Genomic DNA, 20817 nt, shown 5'->3' with positions numbered 1-20817 from the left:
TGTTTAATTCAGTTACATGAAAGGTGAATGGAACCTATACTGCATTCTCACCCCATTGTTTTCAATCAAAGTGACAAGGGTACCATTAAACATTCTCCACTAAAGCAAATGGAAAACTGGATTGTTTTAGAAGAATTTTGTCCTTTTTACACAAGCTTGTTTTTACAGTGTTTACGCCCATGCAAAGTACGATATGCTCCACAAATGCTTTACTTACCATCCTCCAAAACAAGGGCATCTGAGAGGGAACTATCCTCACTGGCAATATTTCCATCTGTGAAGAGAAGACACATAGAGGGGTCACTGTTACTGTGTCGTTAAACACCAAAGCTCAGCATAATCTATACAAGACAATCTGCTAGAGTTCTGTTGGATTAGACCAAGGCATTTTTAGTTTAGCATGCCATTTCCAACAATAGCCAGCCCAATGCTTCCCTGAAGCAGGACATATAAGCAGCAAATCTTAGGTAGGATGTGTTCAGGATTTGTCTATGGAAAAAGGTTGTCACTCCAGTTTCATATAAGATTTAGGTTAGGGGGCTTCTGGAAACCTTTGGATGAGTGTTCCAAAAAGTAATTTCCCCTCTAGTACCTTAAGAAGCAAAGCATTCTGCTGGCAACCCACCAACCTTTCCAAGTGCACCCATCAATGAATTATTAGTACAAAAATGTTTTGGTCCTGTTTACCATCTATAATCAGGGAGGCTCTTTGTGTTGGCTTCTTTCCAGATTTGATACGATACTCATTGATGGCATTTTCAATCTCCTGAAGCTTTTTCAGTGCATTAAGGTAGGAGGTTTTCCTTTGTTTCTTCAGTTTTTTGCTGACATTTGGGTCGCTGGCTAGGCGTCGAGCTGCTTCCGTGATCTGTGACTGAATGGCAAATTCTCTTTCCAAGCGTTCCAGCTCAGCTTCCTGCCCAACAAGAAAATGCTTTCATTGTCTCTGTGTTAACCTGTACTTCTTGGATGCAAAACAGAGCTGCTTGACCGACAGCTGGCAAATTTGGCCTGTGCCTATTAGATACCAATGCTTGAAACAGATCTAAAGAATGGCAGCTTTTCATATAACACAGTGCAACAGAAGTACTAAAACAATGTCAGCTCAGGCAACCTGGTTTTATCAATTTTAGTAGAATTACAGGGATTGTGCTGGACATTCTCTTATACTCTGTAATGAGCTGAGGGATGTTCAGATAGGCAAACTGCAATATTTATTATATACTGCTGAAAAGCATGAGTGACTTCTGTGCTGCTCCAGAAACTGGCCAAGTCCTGTGATTCCTTCAAATGCCACCCAGCATCACCAGAGGAAGGGCAGTGCTGGCAAAGGGAGAAACAATATTCACCAACCACATTGTTCCTGCTAAAATATTACTGGCGACTACTATGTAATTCAGTAAGAGAATTGTGCAGCAGTCTAAGTTGGACCTTAGGCATTCCATGACCTTTCCTTTCTTGGTCTTTCTTTTATGGTGTTTGCTAATTTGTGGTCACAGTAGTTTGGATCAGGATTTAAGTATGTGGAACTGGGCTGCCCGATTTTCTTAATTGCCCCTACCAATCTCCATGCTTGCCCACTTCTTCCAGCAGCATCCCCTGGCCCTGTGTATTTTCAGATGATATTCAGGGTCCTGGATGGGCTGCTGTGGCGAAGAGGGATTGGAAAATTCTGCATCTACTAGTTGAGATGTATGTACCTAAATCTGGCTTCCATCAAATAGTCTGGATCATCCTTGGAATAAAACCTACAACAGACTAACTCAAGCCCCATTGATTTCAGTGGATCCAACACAATGTTTAAAGTGCTGAATAATGAATTAAATTTGGGGACATTGTTATAAACACACTGTAACATGTGAAGTTGAAGGCTTTCATGGCCGGTATCCATAGTTTTTTGTGGGTTTTTTGGGCTATGTGGCCATGTTTATGTGGCGTTTAAAGAATTGCTATAAGGACAGGGTGGGATATTTGACCATTATAAAAATTTGGTACAGTTTTTTCTCTCTACATAGTTTTATCTTTTAATAACAATCTGTTTTAATACCGTAATACTTTAATTCCTTTTTAATGTATGTTTAAAAAATGTTTTTAATTGTACTGTACTGTTTTTAATGCTATGAAGCCACTCTGAGCCCCAGTCCTGGGAAAAGAGCAGGATACAAATAAATACAATAAATAAATAGATATAATAAATAAATGCTCTAAAAGAGTTTATTCCTGGGATTTCGCCAGCATCTGTGGTGGGCATCTTCAGAGAATGATTCTCTGAAGGTGCCAGCTACAGATGTTGGTGAAATGTCAGGAATAAACTCTTCTAGAACATGGCCACATAGCCTGAAAAACCTACGAAAAACACTGTAGCATCATCCCATCAAAGCTTGGCAGCAGGCATGGGGAGCATTGTTTCAGGATTCTAATGACGGGCATGGGGTAATTTTTTAAAAAACAATTATTACAGCTTGAGTATCCCTTATCCGAAATGCTGGGGACCAGAAGTGTTTGGGATTTTTATTTTTTTATTTTTTTGTATTTTGGGATACTTGTATTTGCATAATGAGATATCCTGAAGATGGGACTTCAGTCTAAACTCAAAATTTATTTCATATACATCTGATATGGTAATTTTACCTAAAGGCAATTTTATACACAGTTTTAATAATTTTGTACATGAAGCAAAGTTTTTGTACACTGAACCATCAGAAAGCAAAGGTGTCACTATTTCAGCCACCCATGTGGACAATTTTGGAATATTTTGGATTTTGAAATTCCAGATAAGGCATACTCAACCTATACAGTCTTCCCAACCCATATGTGGGGGATCTGTTCCAAACCCCCCACAGCATAAGAAGAACTGAGCAGATACTCAAATCCCATTAAGGATAATGGGGCGCACTCCTGAGGTGCTCCGTAATGCGCGCACCCCATTGTTTCTAGTGGGGCTTGCCTTCCTCGTGAGCGCAAGTCTGCGGAAGGCAAGCCCGTGTAAAGGGCGGGCCAACTGTACTAGCAAAATACTTATCATTGTGAATTATGGGAAATATGGGAAAGGGTTTACACATTGCACAACTCCATTGAATTTTTTTGTTTTCAGGGGAGAAGGCAGTATGTGTGGATATGCAGGACCCAGTGTAAGAGGTGAAGGGAAAATGCTCCCCACACTGCATCACAATTATTAGCATTTTACCTTTCCTCCTACAACAACATTTCACTGGTATTGGAGAAATTAAAAGTGTACATTCGGAGACAGAATTAAGAGGGATCCTAAATGTGTGCCCTGCCTCATGTCTACCTATTTTCTGTTTATGAACCAAGCCTACTCCCATCAGGACAGCCACATCTTGGATTCCGATTTATGGTCATGCCCAAAGCCCTGTTCAGGCATCCTAAGTTAAACAAGTGAGGAGGGGGAACAAATCACCAACACTGCAGTTACACTAAACCTAGGGAAAGCAACTTTTTAAAATGGAGAGGCTTTGGAGACACTCCTCATCACATTTAGAGTCTGCACGGATTCATCTCCAGAAAGCTGCCCACTGTATGGAAGGTGACTGAAGCAAGGACAGAGGTAAGCGGGGCTAGCACCCCTGCTAACACATTGAACTTAAAATGGCCAGAATGTGAACGAATGCTAGGCAAAATATACAGAGAGAGAAGTCTTATCTCAATTTACCTGTGTGTTCACACTACAGAATTTGGTTCTTGTTGTGACTCAGTCTCTTTTCATGATAAGAAGGCTTTATGAAGTAATCAACCAGAACATCTTAGCTTAAAAATCTCCTTTGCTCTCAGTGATGAATCAGCACTACATTAAATCTATAATTACTGTTCTACTCACATTATATTTTAAGAGTTTGGCTTTGAAGGTTTTATAAGGTCTGTCAACAGTGAATTTATTAAATGTTCAGTTCAGGAAGTTTTAAGACTCAGATTCTGCTCACACCCACTGTTCACCCTTTCCTCCAGAAAATACCCTATAACAACCAACAAAGGCAGAAGACTGAACTCTAGATTTTAACCAAATGTGCACTTGGATAATCTTTTTAAGAATCTGCTGGTTTCAAATCATATGCTTTAGGTCTGGAACACACATTAGGGCCGTGGTTCATTATTCATTAACCAGAGTAAAACTAAAAGCTGGGTTTGATGCATTCATTCAAAAGCACCAACAGTATATGGTATATACATATTTGGAATACTTTAAAATGGATGTCTCCTTTACAAATATAAACCAATTTCAAATACATTATAAATACCAATCAGGATTCTGGGAACTATAGTGTCGTGAAGGCATTCTAGGATATTTCTGTCAGAGTACTCCTGCAGCTTCACAAAGTTTTAACTCTCAAGGTTATTTGTGGGAAGCCATGACAAAGAATTCAGTTTAAAACTGCTTAAATTAGTTGTTCTTATCTTCACTCCTCCTCCTTCTGAGTCTAAACTAGTTCTATGATGTTTTCTGCATACAATTTGAACAAATAGGGTGATAGAATGTGGCCTTGCCTGACTCCTTTGCCAATTGGGAACCATTCTGTTTCTCCATATTTTGTTCTAACCATAGCCTCTTGGCCCGAGTACAAATGTCTCAACAGGACTATCAAATATAGTGGCCCTCCCATATCTTTAAGAGCAATCCATAGCTTTTCACGATCTATGCAGTCAAAGGCTTTGCTATTATCTATAAAAGCACATGATGATTTTCCTCTGGAATTCCTTGATGCACTTGATTAATTATTGCATGTATACAATGTGGTCCCTAGTACTTCTTTCTTTCCCAAATCCTGCTTGCACTTCTCAGATTTCTCCCTTCATTTATGACTGGAATCTATGTTGCAGAATTTTGAGCATAGAATTTTGCTGGTGTGGGAAAATAATACTATGGTCCTATAGTTGCTGCAGTCTATTTTGTGTCTTCTTTTTGTGGATGGGAATGTATGTTGATTGTTTCCAGTTTGCTGGACACTGTGTTGTGTTCCATATTTGTTGGCATATATTAGTTAACACTAGGGTTGATTCTGTCTGTGTGGATTGTAGTACTTTGACTAAGCAAGGGGAGGATACCAGGGGAGGAATAGAGAAGAACAAAAGTATGAATGTACTGGTGGTAACTTTTCTGGACTGGAAGGATGGGAACATCTGAGGGGAAGGATTGGAGAGGTAGGGGAGAAAAAACAACTCAGTCTAGAACTACCCACAGTGTAATATACCAAAAAATGTGAAAAATTAGCCTTCATACACATATATATGCACATACAGGTGCATGTGTGCCTGCACACACCAATTGAGAGATTTAAGTCAAATAAATGTTGATGATGGTGACTTTGTGAGAATTGCAGCCCCACCTTTCCGGTGCTACAGGATTTCTATTATAGCCATGGTTCACAGCACTGACACAAAGAAGGAGGCTTAAGAATGTGCACGCCCAGACAAATTTAGAGGAAAAGAGATCACATTTTCTATAGAGTTGGATTGGGTTGGGATAATGCTTTCATTGTTAAGAAGGGTTGGGAGGCTACAGTACGTTTGGTTTGCAATCATGGATGAACATTAGAAATAACAATATCTCTGCTACTCAGTGCTGAAGAATTTATGCTTGCCTATTTTACTGTATTTTTTATATTTATAAATAAATGGGCAAAGTATTATGAATTTAGAGCATCCAATATAACACGAAATTTAACAACAGCTGTCCAAGACAACAGAAATTTAGCTTTTAAATATTATATTTTCATGTGGATGCATGATCCAGGACAGTGAACAGACCCTGACTTTGGATAGTTAAGTTTTTATCATGGCTCAGCCAAGATGTTCCCCAAGTCAATCCCTGCTAGTTTTGACCATTACCTGTTTGCAAATAAAACAAAACAACCCCATTCATGTTGTACTGAGCTCAAGAAAAGAAGGGTTAGAGAAGACAATGACTGATAAAACATAAACCAATCTACATGTATTCAGACTAATATAGGCCACAAGAAACATTAGTGAAAAAAGAGTAGATTTCTGGATGTGACTTATAGATTTTTTTTTAGAAATTTAGTCATTAGATGATCTAAAGTTTCATTTTCAGAAGTTCATTTTTTTAGATATTGTGTTAGCTGCCACCACAGAAGGGTCTTTGGTCAGCTCCACTTGTATTGGGGGCAATACAGATATGTTCAGGTAAGTCAAGAGAATGCCAGACGCAACCAGGTGAAACATACAATTAAGATAACCACTGTTCCAGATTTTATAATTTTCACCTGATTTTCCAGCACCTCAAATTTGCAAATAATAATAATAATAACAATAATAATAATAAAAACAAAAATAAAAACCAAGCAGATGTTTTGCAACGCATCCCAGCTGTATAAAGACATCTACACAATCAGGATGAACCAGCATTGTGTAGTGATTTGAATGCTAGACTATTACTTTGGAGACCAGGGTTCAAATCCTCACTCAGCCTTGGAAATCTATTGGGTGAGCTTGGGCAAGTCACACTCTGTCCTCCTCAGAAGATGGCAAAGGTAAATGCTTCTGAACAAATCTTGCCAAGAATACCTATTGATAGTATTGCCTTAAGGACATCATAAATTAGAAATGACTTGAAAGCACAACAATAACAACAACAACAACAATAATAATAATAATCAGGGCTGTTTCCAAAATTAATCTTATTCATCTAGTTAGATTACTTTGAAAGTAACCACAAAGAGTCACAAAGGAAAGATAATTTCACAAAGGGAAGATAATTTCGGTATTGATCTAAATCATTACTAAATCATTCTTTCCAGATCTGAGCACAAAATGAATGTGTGAGAGAGAAAGACACAAGAAGATTGGGTATTTCTCTCCATGGGACTACATGGGAGATATTAACTGGAAAAGGGCCTTCCGTTCACTGGCTTCCTTCCTATGAAATGCCATTCCAGTTAGGATTAGTTGAAGACCCTTCTTTTTAAATATGCGTGTCTTTACTAATACATTTCTAGCCACAGATTCATAAATGTATTTGTTTTTAATGTGCTTTTGAATTGATCAATTTACTCTGCTCTGGTATTTTCACTATGAAATGGGTTTATAAATTAGGCAAATAGAGATAGATAGATAGATAGATAGATAGATAGATAGATAGATAGATAGGCAGGCAGGCAGGCAGGCAGGCAGGCAGATCCCTCACCTCTCCTTTAGGCAGGATTTTCTGTTCATCCAGTTTAAAAGAAGTACCTATTCTTCTTCGCACAATTGGGGGCTCTTCCCCTGGGTCGAGGGGATATTCTCTTGGCAATTTTCCTGTAAGTTCCTGAAAACATATATAAAACACTGGAAGTTAACTGTGTGAGAAAGTCTATATGAACCAAGTTGAGCTTATATAGGCAAGTAATATGGTTTTTTGCCTTTTATTGGGGTGAGAAATATACTGAAGAGTGATTGTCAGTCTAAAGGTAAGCATATAGTGGTATCATATTTAGTGAACCTGTACTGAATTGCTGAGCTACTAAAATGGCTAACACTGAAAGCTATCATGTTTTCTGAGATAAATTCATTGAATGATGATGGTGGTGAACATTCTTTGGGACTCCCTCTTAAGAATTACTTCGTCCTGCTTCTCGCTTCCTTCAACTCTGAGCTCAAAACATGCCTTTCTCTAAAGTGCATGGAATAATGCATTTGTTCTCCCCTTCATGTGAAGCAAACCCTAAGAGTGCATAACTGCATTTACTTGCTTCCATCCCCTTAGCTTTGCATGTTGGCTATATAGCAGAGTTCAATAATATCCAAAATCCACCAAACAGATACCTTTATAAGATCAGCCAAAATGCACAAAATACACACTGCAAGCTTTCAAAACTCCACTGGCTTCTTCAGGCAAAGGTGTTAAAAATCATACAGGAGGGGGGGGGGGGGAAATGAAAATGTTAGTCACAGGTCTGCATTTTGCCAATAGGTTATTGGTGTTGTTCTGAATTAAGATTATATGGAAGAATATATCTATGTGGGCAGACTCCTCCTCCTTCTTTCCATGTGGTATTGGGAGATAAAGCATTTTAAAGTCCAGTGAATAAAATCTAAATTTTAGACTTAGGAGAAGCAGCAGCTTGCCTGTATGGATATCCCTCTATATCTCTTGACAAAATGCAGGCTTGTGACAAACATTATTATTTTTTCCCTGTATGATTTTTAACACCTTTGCACGATGAAGAAGCCAGTGAAGCTTTGAAAGCGTGCGACATGTATTTTGTGCATTTTGGTTGACCCCATAAAAGTATCACTGTTTTGAGATTTTGGATGCACCATTTATGCTAAGACACTAAAAAACCATAACATACACAACGTAGTTGCCTTAATGCTAAAATTAAAAAAAACAACAACCTCTGTAAAGCACCATTTATGCTGATAGCACTATTTAAATGTTAACAATAATTTGTAAAACGCTGGCCTTATCAGTGACTAAAGATCTTGCAGTAACAGTACTTGCCAAATTATGAATAATAAAACAGTATCTTTTTAATATTTATCTGCTAAACACTACTTCATACAGTTAAAATAGCAGCAATTTCAGGTTTATAGGATACTTTGATCTTATGCTAAATTATGCCATGCTGGACTGAAAGTGTATTTCACACAAATTAGTCTAAAATAACAAAGCAAACCTTGTATGCTTCAGCGCCTCAGGCCATTGAACAAAATATTAATTTCCCTTTTTTAAGGTTAACCTGTGCTAACTTTTATGTTGACATTGCGGTTTTGTTGGCATGTGTAGTACTGGTTTACACAGTGGTAAGCATAAAGTAGAAAGCCATTTAAGTGCCTACAGAGGGAGGCACGATGGCACTGCGGTAGGGAAAAGCCCCTGCAGTGTGTACAGAAAAAGCTTCGTGCCAAAGATGAAAAGAGGTTTTGTGCTCTTCCTATAACACTAGCATTGAGAGATTCCATTAGGCAGAAAATTCCAAAATCTTCTGCAAAAACTACACAATGGCAGTTGGCGTTTATGTGTACAGACAAGTGAGGCTCCCCACAACTATCCTCTCTGCTCAACAGAATATTTCTCCTCCTTTCCCCCCCAGATCACTGGGAAAGGCGGTCTAGGTTTTTTCACTGCTTAGCTTAAGGATTTAAACACAAAATGAACTACTGTGTTGAATTGTTAGTTTGCCAGATGGAACCCTCTCAAAATATAGAGATGATGCAGACCAATACCAGCATTCCCCAGTTAATGAATCTATTGCTAGCAAAGCTCCTTTTCACCAAGGCTTTTTGGCACGCATGGCTAGAACTGTATTCTTTCCAACTCACAGAGGCATGCATACTCCTTGTCTGCAGAAGACAGAAGCATACCAATATCTCCGAATCTGAAGCTTTTCACACCTATTAGGGATGTTAACATTCAACTGCTTCATTCTCACAAGTGAGGATGAATAACTTCCAGGGTTTCCTCCCTTCTCCATAGAAAGCCCAGTATCCACATGTCCTGAAGTGTTTTGGAAAACTGTAAGCAGAAATACACTTGGGGGGAGGAGCATGAGAACTGCAAGGTTTTGTGCAAAAAACACTGTTTCCAGAAAGTAAGCATGTTTTTGTGCAAGACTGCTGTTTTCTACAGAAGTTAGTAGTGCAGAGCTCTCTTGCACCATTAAAGCTTTTTTGTGTGTTCAAGATTGCTATTTTCTACCAAAACAAAAACAGCAAATCCTCACATGAAAGCCTTGTGCAAAAAACAGTTGTGGGAGTCTGGAAACACTGGCCAGGATCCTGTACAGTCAAGATACAACTACAATAATGGCATTCCATCATCATACTAATGTCTGATGATGCCAACCCTCAAAAACTTGCCAGTGCATCAGCCAAAGGATTTCTGAAGTCCTGCAAATTAGGATGCTGGGAAATGACGTCTGCAGTGCTCTCTTGGTTGCAGTGTTTACTGAGAAGAGATAGTTGAAGGGGCCTTCAGGGTCCTGCTGCAACTCATTGCCTGCATTGACAATACAGAAATAATCCAGGTTGTCACCACTTTAACTGTCATGGCCCAATGCTATGGAATTCTGGGAATTGCAGTTTGTTGTGTCACCAGACTCTTTGCCAGAGAAGGCGAAATGTTTCACCAAACTACAATTCCCAGAATTCCATTGCAATGAGCTGTGGCAGGTGTCAACCTGGATTATTTCTGCTGTACAGATGCAGCCCTTGTTTCAGTGAACCCCATGACTGAGATAGTGCTGCAGATGCCACTTCCCAGCACCTCAAACTGCAGTGCCTAAGAAACCCTTTGGCTGAGTTACTGCCAGGCAGAAAGAGTAGGTTGGGGGGGGGGGGGGCACATTTAATTGTTAACAACTGGAAACATCAATTTTCAGCAATTACAAGATTGTAAATTCATTTTATTGTAAATTCATCTTATTGTCCTAGCAAGAGCTTTTTTGTGCAAAATCTAAGGATTCTCATGCAAAAAATCCCATGTGTATTGATGCAAACAATAATTTCCTGCTCTGGGATGTGCAAATACTGGGTTGAAACTGTGCAAATTTCTCATTGTTGCATTTTTCTTCATGGCCAAGTTTCTCAAGTGTTGGGAAACCCAGTTTTTGGCCACTAAAAATGGTGAATACTCTTTTCATGTCTAACACCCATCCAGCCCCACTCCAAGCACCCCATCTCCCTTGTCTACCAACTTGAAAGATGTTTCCTAGCAGCAGCATTGGGAAAGATAATGGAGAGCCACAGCTGTAAGCTGGTGAAGGAAAGCATGCTGGAAAAACACAGGGAACCAGCAGTCATAACAGTGGTCCCAATATCCCCACAAGGAAAGCAGCTTCTAGTGCCATATTGGATGGGTGTCTGCTTTAAACCAGGCTTCTGTTGTCCAGGAAGCGCTGTTTACTTTGTTTGCTGCATATGTGCACAAGGTGGGAAAGAGTCTCATTCAACTGTAGCAACGTGTACCACAAGCCAAGACAAGCCAAGCTGACAAACAGCAACTGCCTCCAAAAACCTTTACTGATCATGCAAACAACAGCAAAGCAGTGAGAAAAGGGGAGAATACCCACTTGCCACAGCAACCACCCTACACATGTTAAAAAGAAAAGAAGCACAGATCTAAAACCTTGGTCACCAAAATAAAAATCATATGAAAGGTGGAGGCTGATGAAAGGAAAGGTCAAATGGCCCAATCGACTGTAAGTGGAATTTCTCATGCCTTGGATGTTCTTCCAGAAAATGATCATGATTTTGATTGAAGCTGTTATGGTGAGAAGAACTGTGCTCAGAACTTTACCTTGCTACAGAGAGGTGCTACTGTATGTAATCAAAGAAAAAGGCAAGACAGACATAAGTGAATGCATTTTGAATGAAACATCGATATGGTCTACAGAAGATTAAAAATGTTTATGTTTACTTCAGAAAGATTAATCTGACCTGGTTGTTTCATTTCACAAATGCATAATGATAGTTCTGAATAAAAAAGCCTGATAGAAGATAATGAACTGCTTTTGCTCTTCTCGGTGGTGGTGTTGAAACATATTGATAATCCTTCCAAGTTATTTCTGCCTCTAGTACCACATTTTCTGTTAAAGAAATAAAGCTGAGGAATGTATCTACTTTGTTAAGAACAGTTGGCCCTCCGTTTACGTGGGGGATCCGTTCTGGATCACTCCGTGAAAACAGAGACTTGCACTTATTCAAGCCCCATAGACCTGAATGGGGCGCGCCCCTGTGACTATACGCATGGCACATGCTGCAGGGGTGTGCCCCATTGAGGATAATAGAAGTCACCCCTCCGTATATAATCAAGAACATGGATCTGTGAGAAAGAAGGGGTGACTGTATACTTGTCATACTATCTAGGCTTTGGAATAATAAAGTAATGTTATAAATGGGACAGTAGAGGAAGGCAATGGGAACCCTCTTCTGAACAAATTTTACCAAGAAAACTCCATGATAGGTTCACCTTAGAGTCGCTGTAAGTTGGAAACAACTTGAAGGCACACAACAACAGACTCTTTTATATGTGGTAGCTTTACTATCTGGGTTGCATTGGTTTGAGTGTTGGACTAGGACACTGGAAGACCAGGGTACAAATCCCAGCTCGGCCATGGAAACCCACCTTGGACAAGTCACACTCTCTCAGACTCAGAGGAAGGCAAAGTTACTCCATCACAACAAATTATGCCAAGAAAACCCTGTAACAGGCTCATTATAATTTCATCATAAGTCAGAAACAAACTAAACAACAACAACAAAACTAAAATGTTTTTGTTGGCAGGGGGTTGGACTGGATGGCCCTTGTGGTCTCTTCCAACACTATGATTCTATATTTTGGGCAGGTTTAACAAAGGCTAATCATGGAGGAGAAGCTGGTGAAATATTTTTCCATCAGTGGTGCTGGGAGAAGGGCACTTGCTGTTCTTTTCTGCACCCCCTACATCCCGTATATGAAATATAACCTGCTCTGGAGGGTTAGGGAAGATTTTTGGAGGGTTAGGAAAGACAGCTAGCATGATCTTAGAGTTTATCGCATGGGGCTTAAACCGCTCCCCAGAGCGTTCTAATGGGGGCGAGTGGGGGCGCGCACGGAACGTGATGGGCTCCGGATGGAGCCCAAAACGCGACTTTATTGCATGGGGGGACACTGCCGCGTGTTCCCATCGTGTCCCAATTCGGTTCCAGAGGGCGCCATTTCTGGGGACGCTTTGAAACAGTTCCCATATAGTGGTCTGGGTGGTAGACTAGGGCCATGGAGACCAGGGTTCAAATTCCTATTCAGGCATGAAAACCCAGTGAGTTTGGGCAAGTCACACTCTCTCAGCCTCAGAGAAAAGCAATAGCAAAAGCCCCTATGAACTAATCTTGCCAAGAAAACCCTGTGATAGAAATGATTTGAAGGGACACAACAGCAGCAGCAGCAGCAAGAAGAAGAGAATTCCAGGACATATGGTAAAGAACAATGTCCTTTTGTGCAAGCATAACACCAAATTTAGGACAAGAATGTGTATTTGTCATACAATCATCATAAGATCCATTTCTTGCATTAAAGGATGAAAGCACGACTGTGTGTAAATAATAAATAAAAAGCAAACGCTTCAGGATGGAACTTTTATTCAAAGAGGTCAGGCTGCTTAAGTTAATAATTAAGGAACTAATTTATCTGAAAACCTAGATTACAGCTTTTTAGTCTCTGTTTCTGTTCACTCTAACTACAGTCTGTGTGCCATTTTCTTAAGCAAATGGAACAAACTGGGCTACTATTCTTACTCCATAAAACAAAGAAGAGTGTTTGCATCCAGGCTCCTGAAATTTAAGCTGAACTAATAAGAAACTAAAGCATGGAGAAATCTGATGCCACTCTTGCAAACTGTTATGGGCCAGGCTCAGTTTGGTTACCCTCAGGCTTTTAATTCATTTTTTCTTCTCATTTTGTTGGTCTTATTATAAAGCAGCAATTCCCCCAAGAAAATAAACCAACATTGATTTATGGGAGACTGAAGGGAGAGGTTGTGAATAAAATAAGAGCATGAAGACTGGACTTTCTTGCATGCTATGTAGACACGATTTGAGCAAAACATGGATATGTGGGATCTGAACTGCCTTACAACCACTATTCAAAAAGTACCAAATTCAACAGTTGCTAATAAATCTCAAAAAGAAAATGAAATTTCACATAAGTTTCAGCAGGTCAAGTATTTCCATTTACAAGCTTTGCTGAAAAACTGTTTTCAACTGTTTGTCCTTACTTGGGCAGAGTTTAGAACAAAAACAGAATTACTTGAAAAAGTAAGAAATGGATGTAAAGTTTACAAGAAAATAGAACACTGCAATGGATACAAAATTTAGCTTCAGGAAAAAAAATACTAATTTCTATTTGAAATATTTGAAAACTGGAAGTTTTCTAGTTCTCATTGGTTTAAAAAGGTCTGCTTTATAACCCTTCAACAATATCAGATGAATCAGATGACTCAATATAGTTTGAACAAAACTTTCTGTGATTAATAATTTTGGTATAACTCTTTGGCCCCCTCTAAGACTTTGTTGTCGTTGTTGTTAACTGTGGTCAAAACTGTGACTTCAGCTTATGGCAACCCCCTGAATGAGACACCTTCAAGTCATCTTATCATCAACAACCCTGCTCAGGTCCTGCAGATTCAGGGTCAGGGCTTTTTTGAGTCTATAGAGGAAATGGGAAGGGTGGAAAATAACTTCAACATTGTTGAAGTATATAGATGTTATATCTTTGTATATACTTTTAACTTGTGTATAATATACTGTAAAAATATAATAATAATAATACTGTGGCTTTCCTTTTTTTTCCTGCTGCCATCTACATCACTAAGCCTTATTCTCTTCTCTTGTGAGTCATGTCTTCTTATGGCATGTTCAAAGTATGACAGATTCAGTTTTGTCATCTTGGCTTCCAGAGAGCGTTCAGGTTTGATTTGCTCTAGGATCCGTTTATTTGTCATTTTAGCAGTCCACTGAGTCTGTAGAACTCTTCTCCAGCACCACATTTCAAATGAGCTGATTTTCTTCCTATCTGCTTTCTTCACTGTCCATCTTTTAGAACCAGTTTCCAATACAAGAGCATGAACAATTCTAATTTTAGTATTCATCTTAAATAATTTAGATTTATCTTAAATCACTGAGTATCTTAACTAGTTTCTTCATAGCTGCCTTTCCATGTTCTAGTCTTCTGTTTTTTTTTTTTAAACTGCTTTCTGATTAATGGCTGAACCAAGGTATGGAAAATCTTGAACTATTTCAATGTCTTCATCATCTACTTTAGTCATGTAAATCATCTGTGGTCATTATTTTTATTTTCTTAATGTTCAGGAGTAAACCTGCCTATGCACTTTCTTCCTTGACTTTCTTCAGTAATTGTTTCCGGTCTTTGCTATTTTCTGCTAATGGTATGCTGCCACCTGCATATGTTAAAGTATTTATGCTCCTTCCTCCATTTTTCACACCTTCTTCCTCTGACTCTAATCTGTTTTGTGTATGATATATTCACTGCATAAGTTAAACAAATAGGGTAATAAAATGCAGCCTTGCCCAACCCCCTTCCCAATTGGAAATCATTATGCTTCTCTATATCATGTCCTGACAGCACAGTTGGCTCTCTTCTTCCATGGGATTTTGCTATCCTCAATGCTGTGTCCGGAATGGAACCCCATGGATACGAAGAGCTGACTGTAGTCTCTTCTCCTGAGTACAATTATACATCAAAATAATATGTAATTGGGGTAACTCCAAGACTACCAAAACAAAAAATGAAATTACAAATGAATTTACATGGGGGATCCGTTCCAAACTCCCCTGCATAAAAGCAATACTGCAGGACCTCAAGTCCCATTGTTTTCAATGGCAGTGTGCTCCCATGTGCTGTGCTGTGTGCACACCATTGGTGCATGCACCATTCTTTTAATGGGGGCTTGCCGTCCATGTGATGTCAAGTCTGCAGGCGCGCTGTATACAAACTAGATAAATTATGCAGATGTATCTACTTCTGAATCATAGAACTGAGAACATTTTGAGGCAAAATTCGGACTAGTTGGACAGTACAATACAGTACAAAACAGCCCTAATAAGAGACATGCCAAATTAAACCCTATTTTCCATATGTCTGCTTTAGTAATTTTTCTTTATTACTATAAAACAGTAATGAATGGGAATGTACAATTCATGCAGAGGTTTCACACAGACAGCACCAGATATTTATGATGTCTCCAGGCAAAGCACAACCTTGCTGTTTCACAGATCTAAATTTATTTATGTTCATAGTAACCGACTTGAATCAAATCCAGTTTAAATTAATATCACCATTTAAAAAACCTGCAACTAAAAACAGACAAGTATAAAAATATCTCATCTTTATAGCACTCTGTCTTCCTGCTTTTCTTGTAGAGACATGAGGTAAAGCTTAAACAACAGTGTTAACAATCAATCCATTTCAACTGTTCTTTGGCACTGAAACTTTCTTGGCCACCTTGTGGGATGGACTATGCCAGGTCAGACACAAGGGGAAGGACCCTGCTTGATCTTTTTGGTGGCTTTCAGTATTACTGACCATAGCATCCTTTCAGAAAGGCAGTCTAAACCTGGTGTTTTTCATTTCCTATTCTTGCTTTTTGTAGTACTATTGTAAAACTGGGGGTTCTTCAAATTTCTTTATACCTTCCTCTTATATATAGGTTTCTGCTTTTCCTATATAAGCAATGAATAGTTTATTTGTTGTGTATCTGCCCTGAGAGTGGGTGGGAAATCAGGACAAATGGATGCCAAACTGTGATGTGTAACTAAATTCTAATTGTCAAGTTAAGAAAGAATTGTTGGGAAGAAAGGCAAAACTTGCTTGCTCAGAGCTGCTGTTTATCTGTCTAGAGCCATATTGCCCCAAGTTGTTATAATGTTATAGCTACACATTAGTCCTGCTATTGCCTTGGTTTTATCACATGCAGTTCTGTTGTCTTCCCATGGGAGATCATTTGGAAACTGTTTCTTTTTATTAACACATACACACACGCATACGCACACTTCCATTAATGACATCCTTTCTCACTTCTGTTGTATTACATTTTCTTGTGCAAATGTTCAATTGCACATTTATGCTGATTTTGGGTGGTGTGTGAGCATGGCTTAGGTGGCATTTGCTTAACAGTGATCAGGAGGAGAGGAGAAGGGGTGGAAGCCAAAAAGGGAAAACATTGTACACTACCCCCTCAGCCCACCTACTTTCCAGCAGAGAAGCCCAGTTTCTAAGCCCCCCCCCCTTCTCTCTCTCTCAGCATGAATGAAGGCTGCAGTGGCAAAAAGATTATATAGGTGTGATTGCATAGTGCTTTTAAAAACAACTCTCTTTTTAGTGGGAGAAGAATCTAATGCAATTAGGCCCTTTGTGCCACCAATGTGCATAGTGCTGTATGAAAATAAACAACATTTCTCCACTGCTTGAATTATTTCATGAGCATATCACCTGTGGTCTTTTTCCTCTGTTGCACTACTATCTACACTGGCATGGTTCCATCAACCTAATGCATCAACAGCATTTCAGACATGGTGTAGACATCTGGAAATTTGAGAAATCAATGTTCATATTCATATTTGAAATGTCTTTTTTTTCTTGCATTATCCAGAATGAAACTGTAGAATCCAACAATTCAATGGAAAAGTTTCTGAATTTCTGCTAAATATTTACACCTGTCATCAACGCCAGCAGAACTGTAGGTGTTCGCAGAATTATTGAATCTTCTACTTTGCAAAACAGAGGCTCCATATGATTTTTGCTTCCTAAAGTATCTCAGTTTTGTTGCACATTCTAAGAATCTCTGCCACCTACCGCTTCTCGGAGACACAGTTTCTTTAGTTCCTCCAGGCGCTGGCGCAGTGTCTCCTCTAGAGCTTCTTGCCTGGATTTCAAGGCAGCCAGCATGTCTTTTTTCGCAGACTGAGAGCTATCAGACTCTTGGGAACCTGTCAACAAACAATTACAGCATTAGTCCAGCTGGCATTAGAGCAAAAATATGGGTAACTAATAGAGCTGGTAGAAATGGATTCTTAGAAAAAGACCTAGACAATGAAAATAAACAGGTGTTTCACTTTATATATGTGTTTGTTCAAAATATTTTCTCAGCACCATTGATGGATTTACATAAAAGCTAAGCAAACTACAACTTATGGTTATGACATAACTCAGGTTAGGAAGGGTCCTCTTAATACAGAAATATTGCTAAATTTTAAGTTTGACAGTACTTTTGGACTGCACGCTTTTGGTTACTGCTTTGGAGCCTCCTCACCCTGAAACACTGTAGAACCTCAGCACATCTTAATTCAGTCCTATTCAATGTTTATACTGACAGAAATAAACTACATGTCTTAGCTACACAAGATACTTTCATTCATTCTGATTTATGGTCATGCAATTATTAACACTCTCCACAATATCTGCAAAGACATCTCACCCACAAGAACATTTGCAAAAAGTTACAATTACAACCACTGTTTCTGTCTAAAGCCTTGCTCCTGGACCAACTAATGTCATGTGCCTGCTCATGCAGCTGTGCATTGACCATGAATCTCTTAAGTTTCATAGAATCATAGTATTGGAAGAGATCTCAAGGGCCATCCAGTCCAACCCCCTGCCATGCAGGAAGACACAATGAAAGCATCCCGCCACCGACAGATGGCCCTCCAGTCTGTTTTAAAAACCCCAAATGAGACTCTACCATACTTTGAGGTAGTGTGTTCCATTATCGAACAGCTCTTACTATCGGGAAGGTCTTCCTAATGTTCAGGTGGAATCTCTTTTCCTGTAACTTGCATCCACTGCTCCATGCCCTAGTCTCTGGAGCAATAGAAAACAAGCTTACTCCATTTTCAATATGATATTCCTTCAAATATTTAAACAGGGCTATCATATGACCTCTTAACCTTCTCCTCTCCAGGCTAAACATACCCAGCTTGCTAAGTCACTCCTCACAGGTCATGGTTTCCAGACCTTTTACTATCATGGTCACCCTCCTCTGGACATGCTCTAGCTTTTCCACATCCTTCTTGAATTGTGGTGCCCACAACTGGACACAGTATTCTAGGTGAGGCCTGACCAAAGCAGAATAGAATGGTACTATTACTTCTCTTAGTCTAGACACGATACTTCTGTTGATGCAGCCTAGAATGGCACTGGCTTTTTTAGCTGCAACATCCTCCTGCTGACTCATGTTCAACTTGTGGTCTACTGGGACTCTTAGTGCCCTTTCACGTGCACAGTTGTCATGTCAAGTGTCTCCCATTCTATATCTGTTCAGTTCATTTTTTCGCCCTAAATGTACACAACCTTACATTTCTCTGTGTTGAAAGTATGTTCTCTATTCCTTCATCCAAGTCATTGATAAAGGTGTTGAATAGCATTGATCCCAAGACAGAACTCTGTGACATCCTGATAGTCATTTTGCTCCAGGATGAAGAGAAGCTTTTGTTGAGCTTGGGTTTGGCCATTCAACTGATTACAAATACACCTGACAGTTGCATTGTCTAATACACATTTTGCTAGTGGTTACATATAACCACTTCACTATCTGGCTTGTCACAAGTACCTTCACACACACATACATCCACCATCATCCAGTGGAAGAGATGGGCAGGCCAACTCCAGGCCTTGCCTGAAAAGAAGAAGGGCCCTCCCTCCAGTCCCCCTGTCTTGGTCCAGGCCTCAGAAGGAGAGAAAGTGTGCTGGACTTTCCCCCTTCCCCACTTCCATTCCCTTCTCCTTTTGTGTCTTGCCTGTTCAGATTGTAAGCCTGAGGGCAGGGAAATGTTTAATTTAAAATAATATAAGATGCTCTGATAGCCTTTTAGCTGAAGAGCAGTGTATAAATACTATAAATGAATGAATGAATAAATAAATAAATATAGGTCATCTTCAGCGTTCAGTCAGCAGCTGTGAATGAAAACAGAGATGAGGGTAGATTCTTAGACTGGTAACTGTCTTCTATGAAATTGGCCTTCCAATATTGTACAAGCAGGTAAATTACATTTATACCTTCATCAAATTCTTTAAAATGGGATACTGCACTTCCAGGTAAGGAAGGAAGGTTTACAAAAGACAGATTTCACACAATTAGCGGGCATGCGGAAGCTCTGAAGATGGGAGTGCACATGTTCTATGCATACTAGGGAAAGGAAGCTGAACTAAGTTAATGTCTCTAAACTAGCCAAATCCTTTTATCTCCAAGATGTCAGTGAACAGATATGCCTCAGACATACAGTTCTGCTGTTAAAATCTGCACAACCCTTGTAACTCCCACACTCCAGATTCAAGTGATATTCATGTCCTCAATAGGGCTAAGTTTTTAGAAAGAAATAGACTTCCTCAAAAGAGAGAATATTTTGTGAGGCTGCCAAAGATGGTCATATAATTTAAAAGTCATATAACAACAACACACCACTATGACATCAATCTACAAAGGATACAGTTAGATAAGGATGAAATTCATATTTTAAATTTTTTTCATTACTTTGCTATAATAAGCATGCAAATTCACCTTGCAAATCTCTCTTAATATAATGGACTCTGTCCTGGTGAGCGGAATACGAACATTCCACTACTACTATCCCTATTATTTTCAGAGTGTTTGGTTTTGTAAACTGCTCAGAGAACATAAGCTAGTGGCATAAATATTGTAAATAAACAAATAAATGGTTTTCCACTTCAGATAGAAGATGAGATTACATGTTTGGCTAGTCCATTTTACTGTCTCCCACTTGCAGCAAACTATATAACTGTCATGACATACTGTCAACAGTGTGGGAATCTCTCAGGGAAATGCTTATTTTCTATCAAAAGGGTGCATTTTTGCAAGGGAGAATTCAATCATTCAGCGTTGCCAATTTCCAGGCTTAAGTGGTGCTGTCCAAAGTTTTATTTTTTAATGTTGTTGAGTGTATCAGCTGGCCCTAAAACAGCCACTTCTTCTATTATTATCTAGAGTACAGTGGTAGAAACTATTCTGATTTTGCAAAGGTAACCACATATGAAAGTCATGATGAGAAATCTGTACTTAGGACAAGAGACTACTGTTAGAATAGAATATGGAGAAACCAAATAATTCCCAATTGGGAAAGGGGCATGGCTGCAACCTTTCACTCTATCTGTTCAACTTGTATGAAGAAAATATCATATGAAGAGCAGGCTTGGACACAGAAGAAGGAGTAATGAAGATATGAGGAAGGAACATCAACAATCTAAGATATGTGGATGACACCATATTACTAGTGAAAACCATCATGCACTTGGAACAATTAATGAGGAAGATTGAGGAAGAAAGCGCAAAGGCTGCTGAACATAAAGAAAAC

General features: G+C 39.2%; 1 protein-coding gene across 9 annotated transcripts in view; it reads right to left on the bottom strand.

Moving 5' to 3' along the window:
• FRMD4A (FERM domain containing 4A) overlaps positions 1 to 20817 on the bottom strand; it is a 490170-nt gene that overhangs the window by 10548 nt on the left and 458805 nt on the right. For all 9 annotated transcript variants that reach the window (XM_042468233.1, XM_042468234.1, XM_042468232.1 and 6 more), the window contains 4 exons: positions 17306 to 17439; positions 7160 to 7282; positions 688 to 916; positions 218 to 274 (listed from right to left, as the gene is read on the bottom strand). In XM_042468233.1, coding sequence (XP_042324167.1) covers positions 218 to 274; positions 688 to 916; positions 7160 to 7282; positions 17306 to 17439 — 543 coding nt within the window. The remainder of the gene's footprint in view (positions 1 to 217; positions 275 to 687; positions 917 to 7159; positions 7283 to 17305; positions 17440 to 20817) is intronic.

The sequence above is a fragment of the Sceloporus undulatus genome, chromosome 5 (assembly GCF_019175285.1).
Source record: "Sceloporus undulatus isolate JIND9_A2432 ecotype Alabama chromosome 5, SceUnd_v1.1, whole genome shotgun sequence".
NCBI lineage: Eukaryota > Metazoa > Chordata > Lepidosauria > Squamata > Phrynosomatidae > Sceloporus > Sceloporus undulatus.
This window is presented reverse-complemented; position numbering and strand designations above follow the sequence as displayed.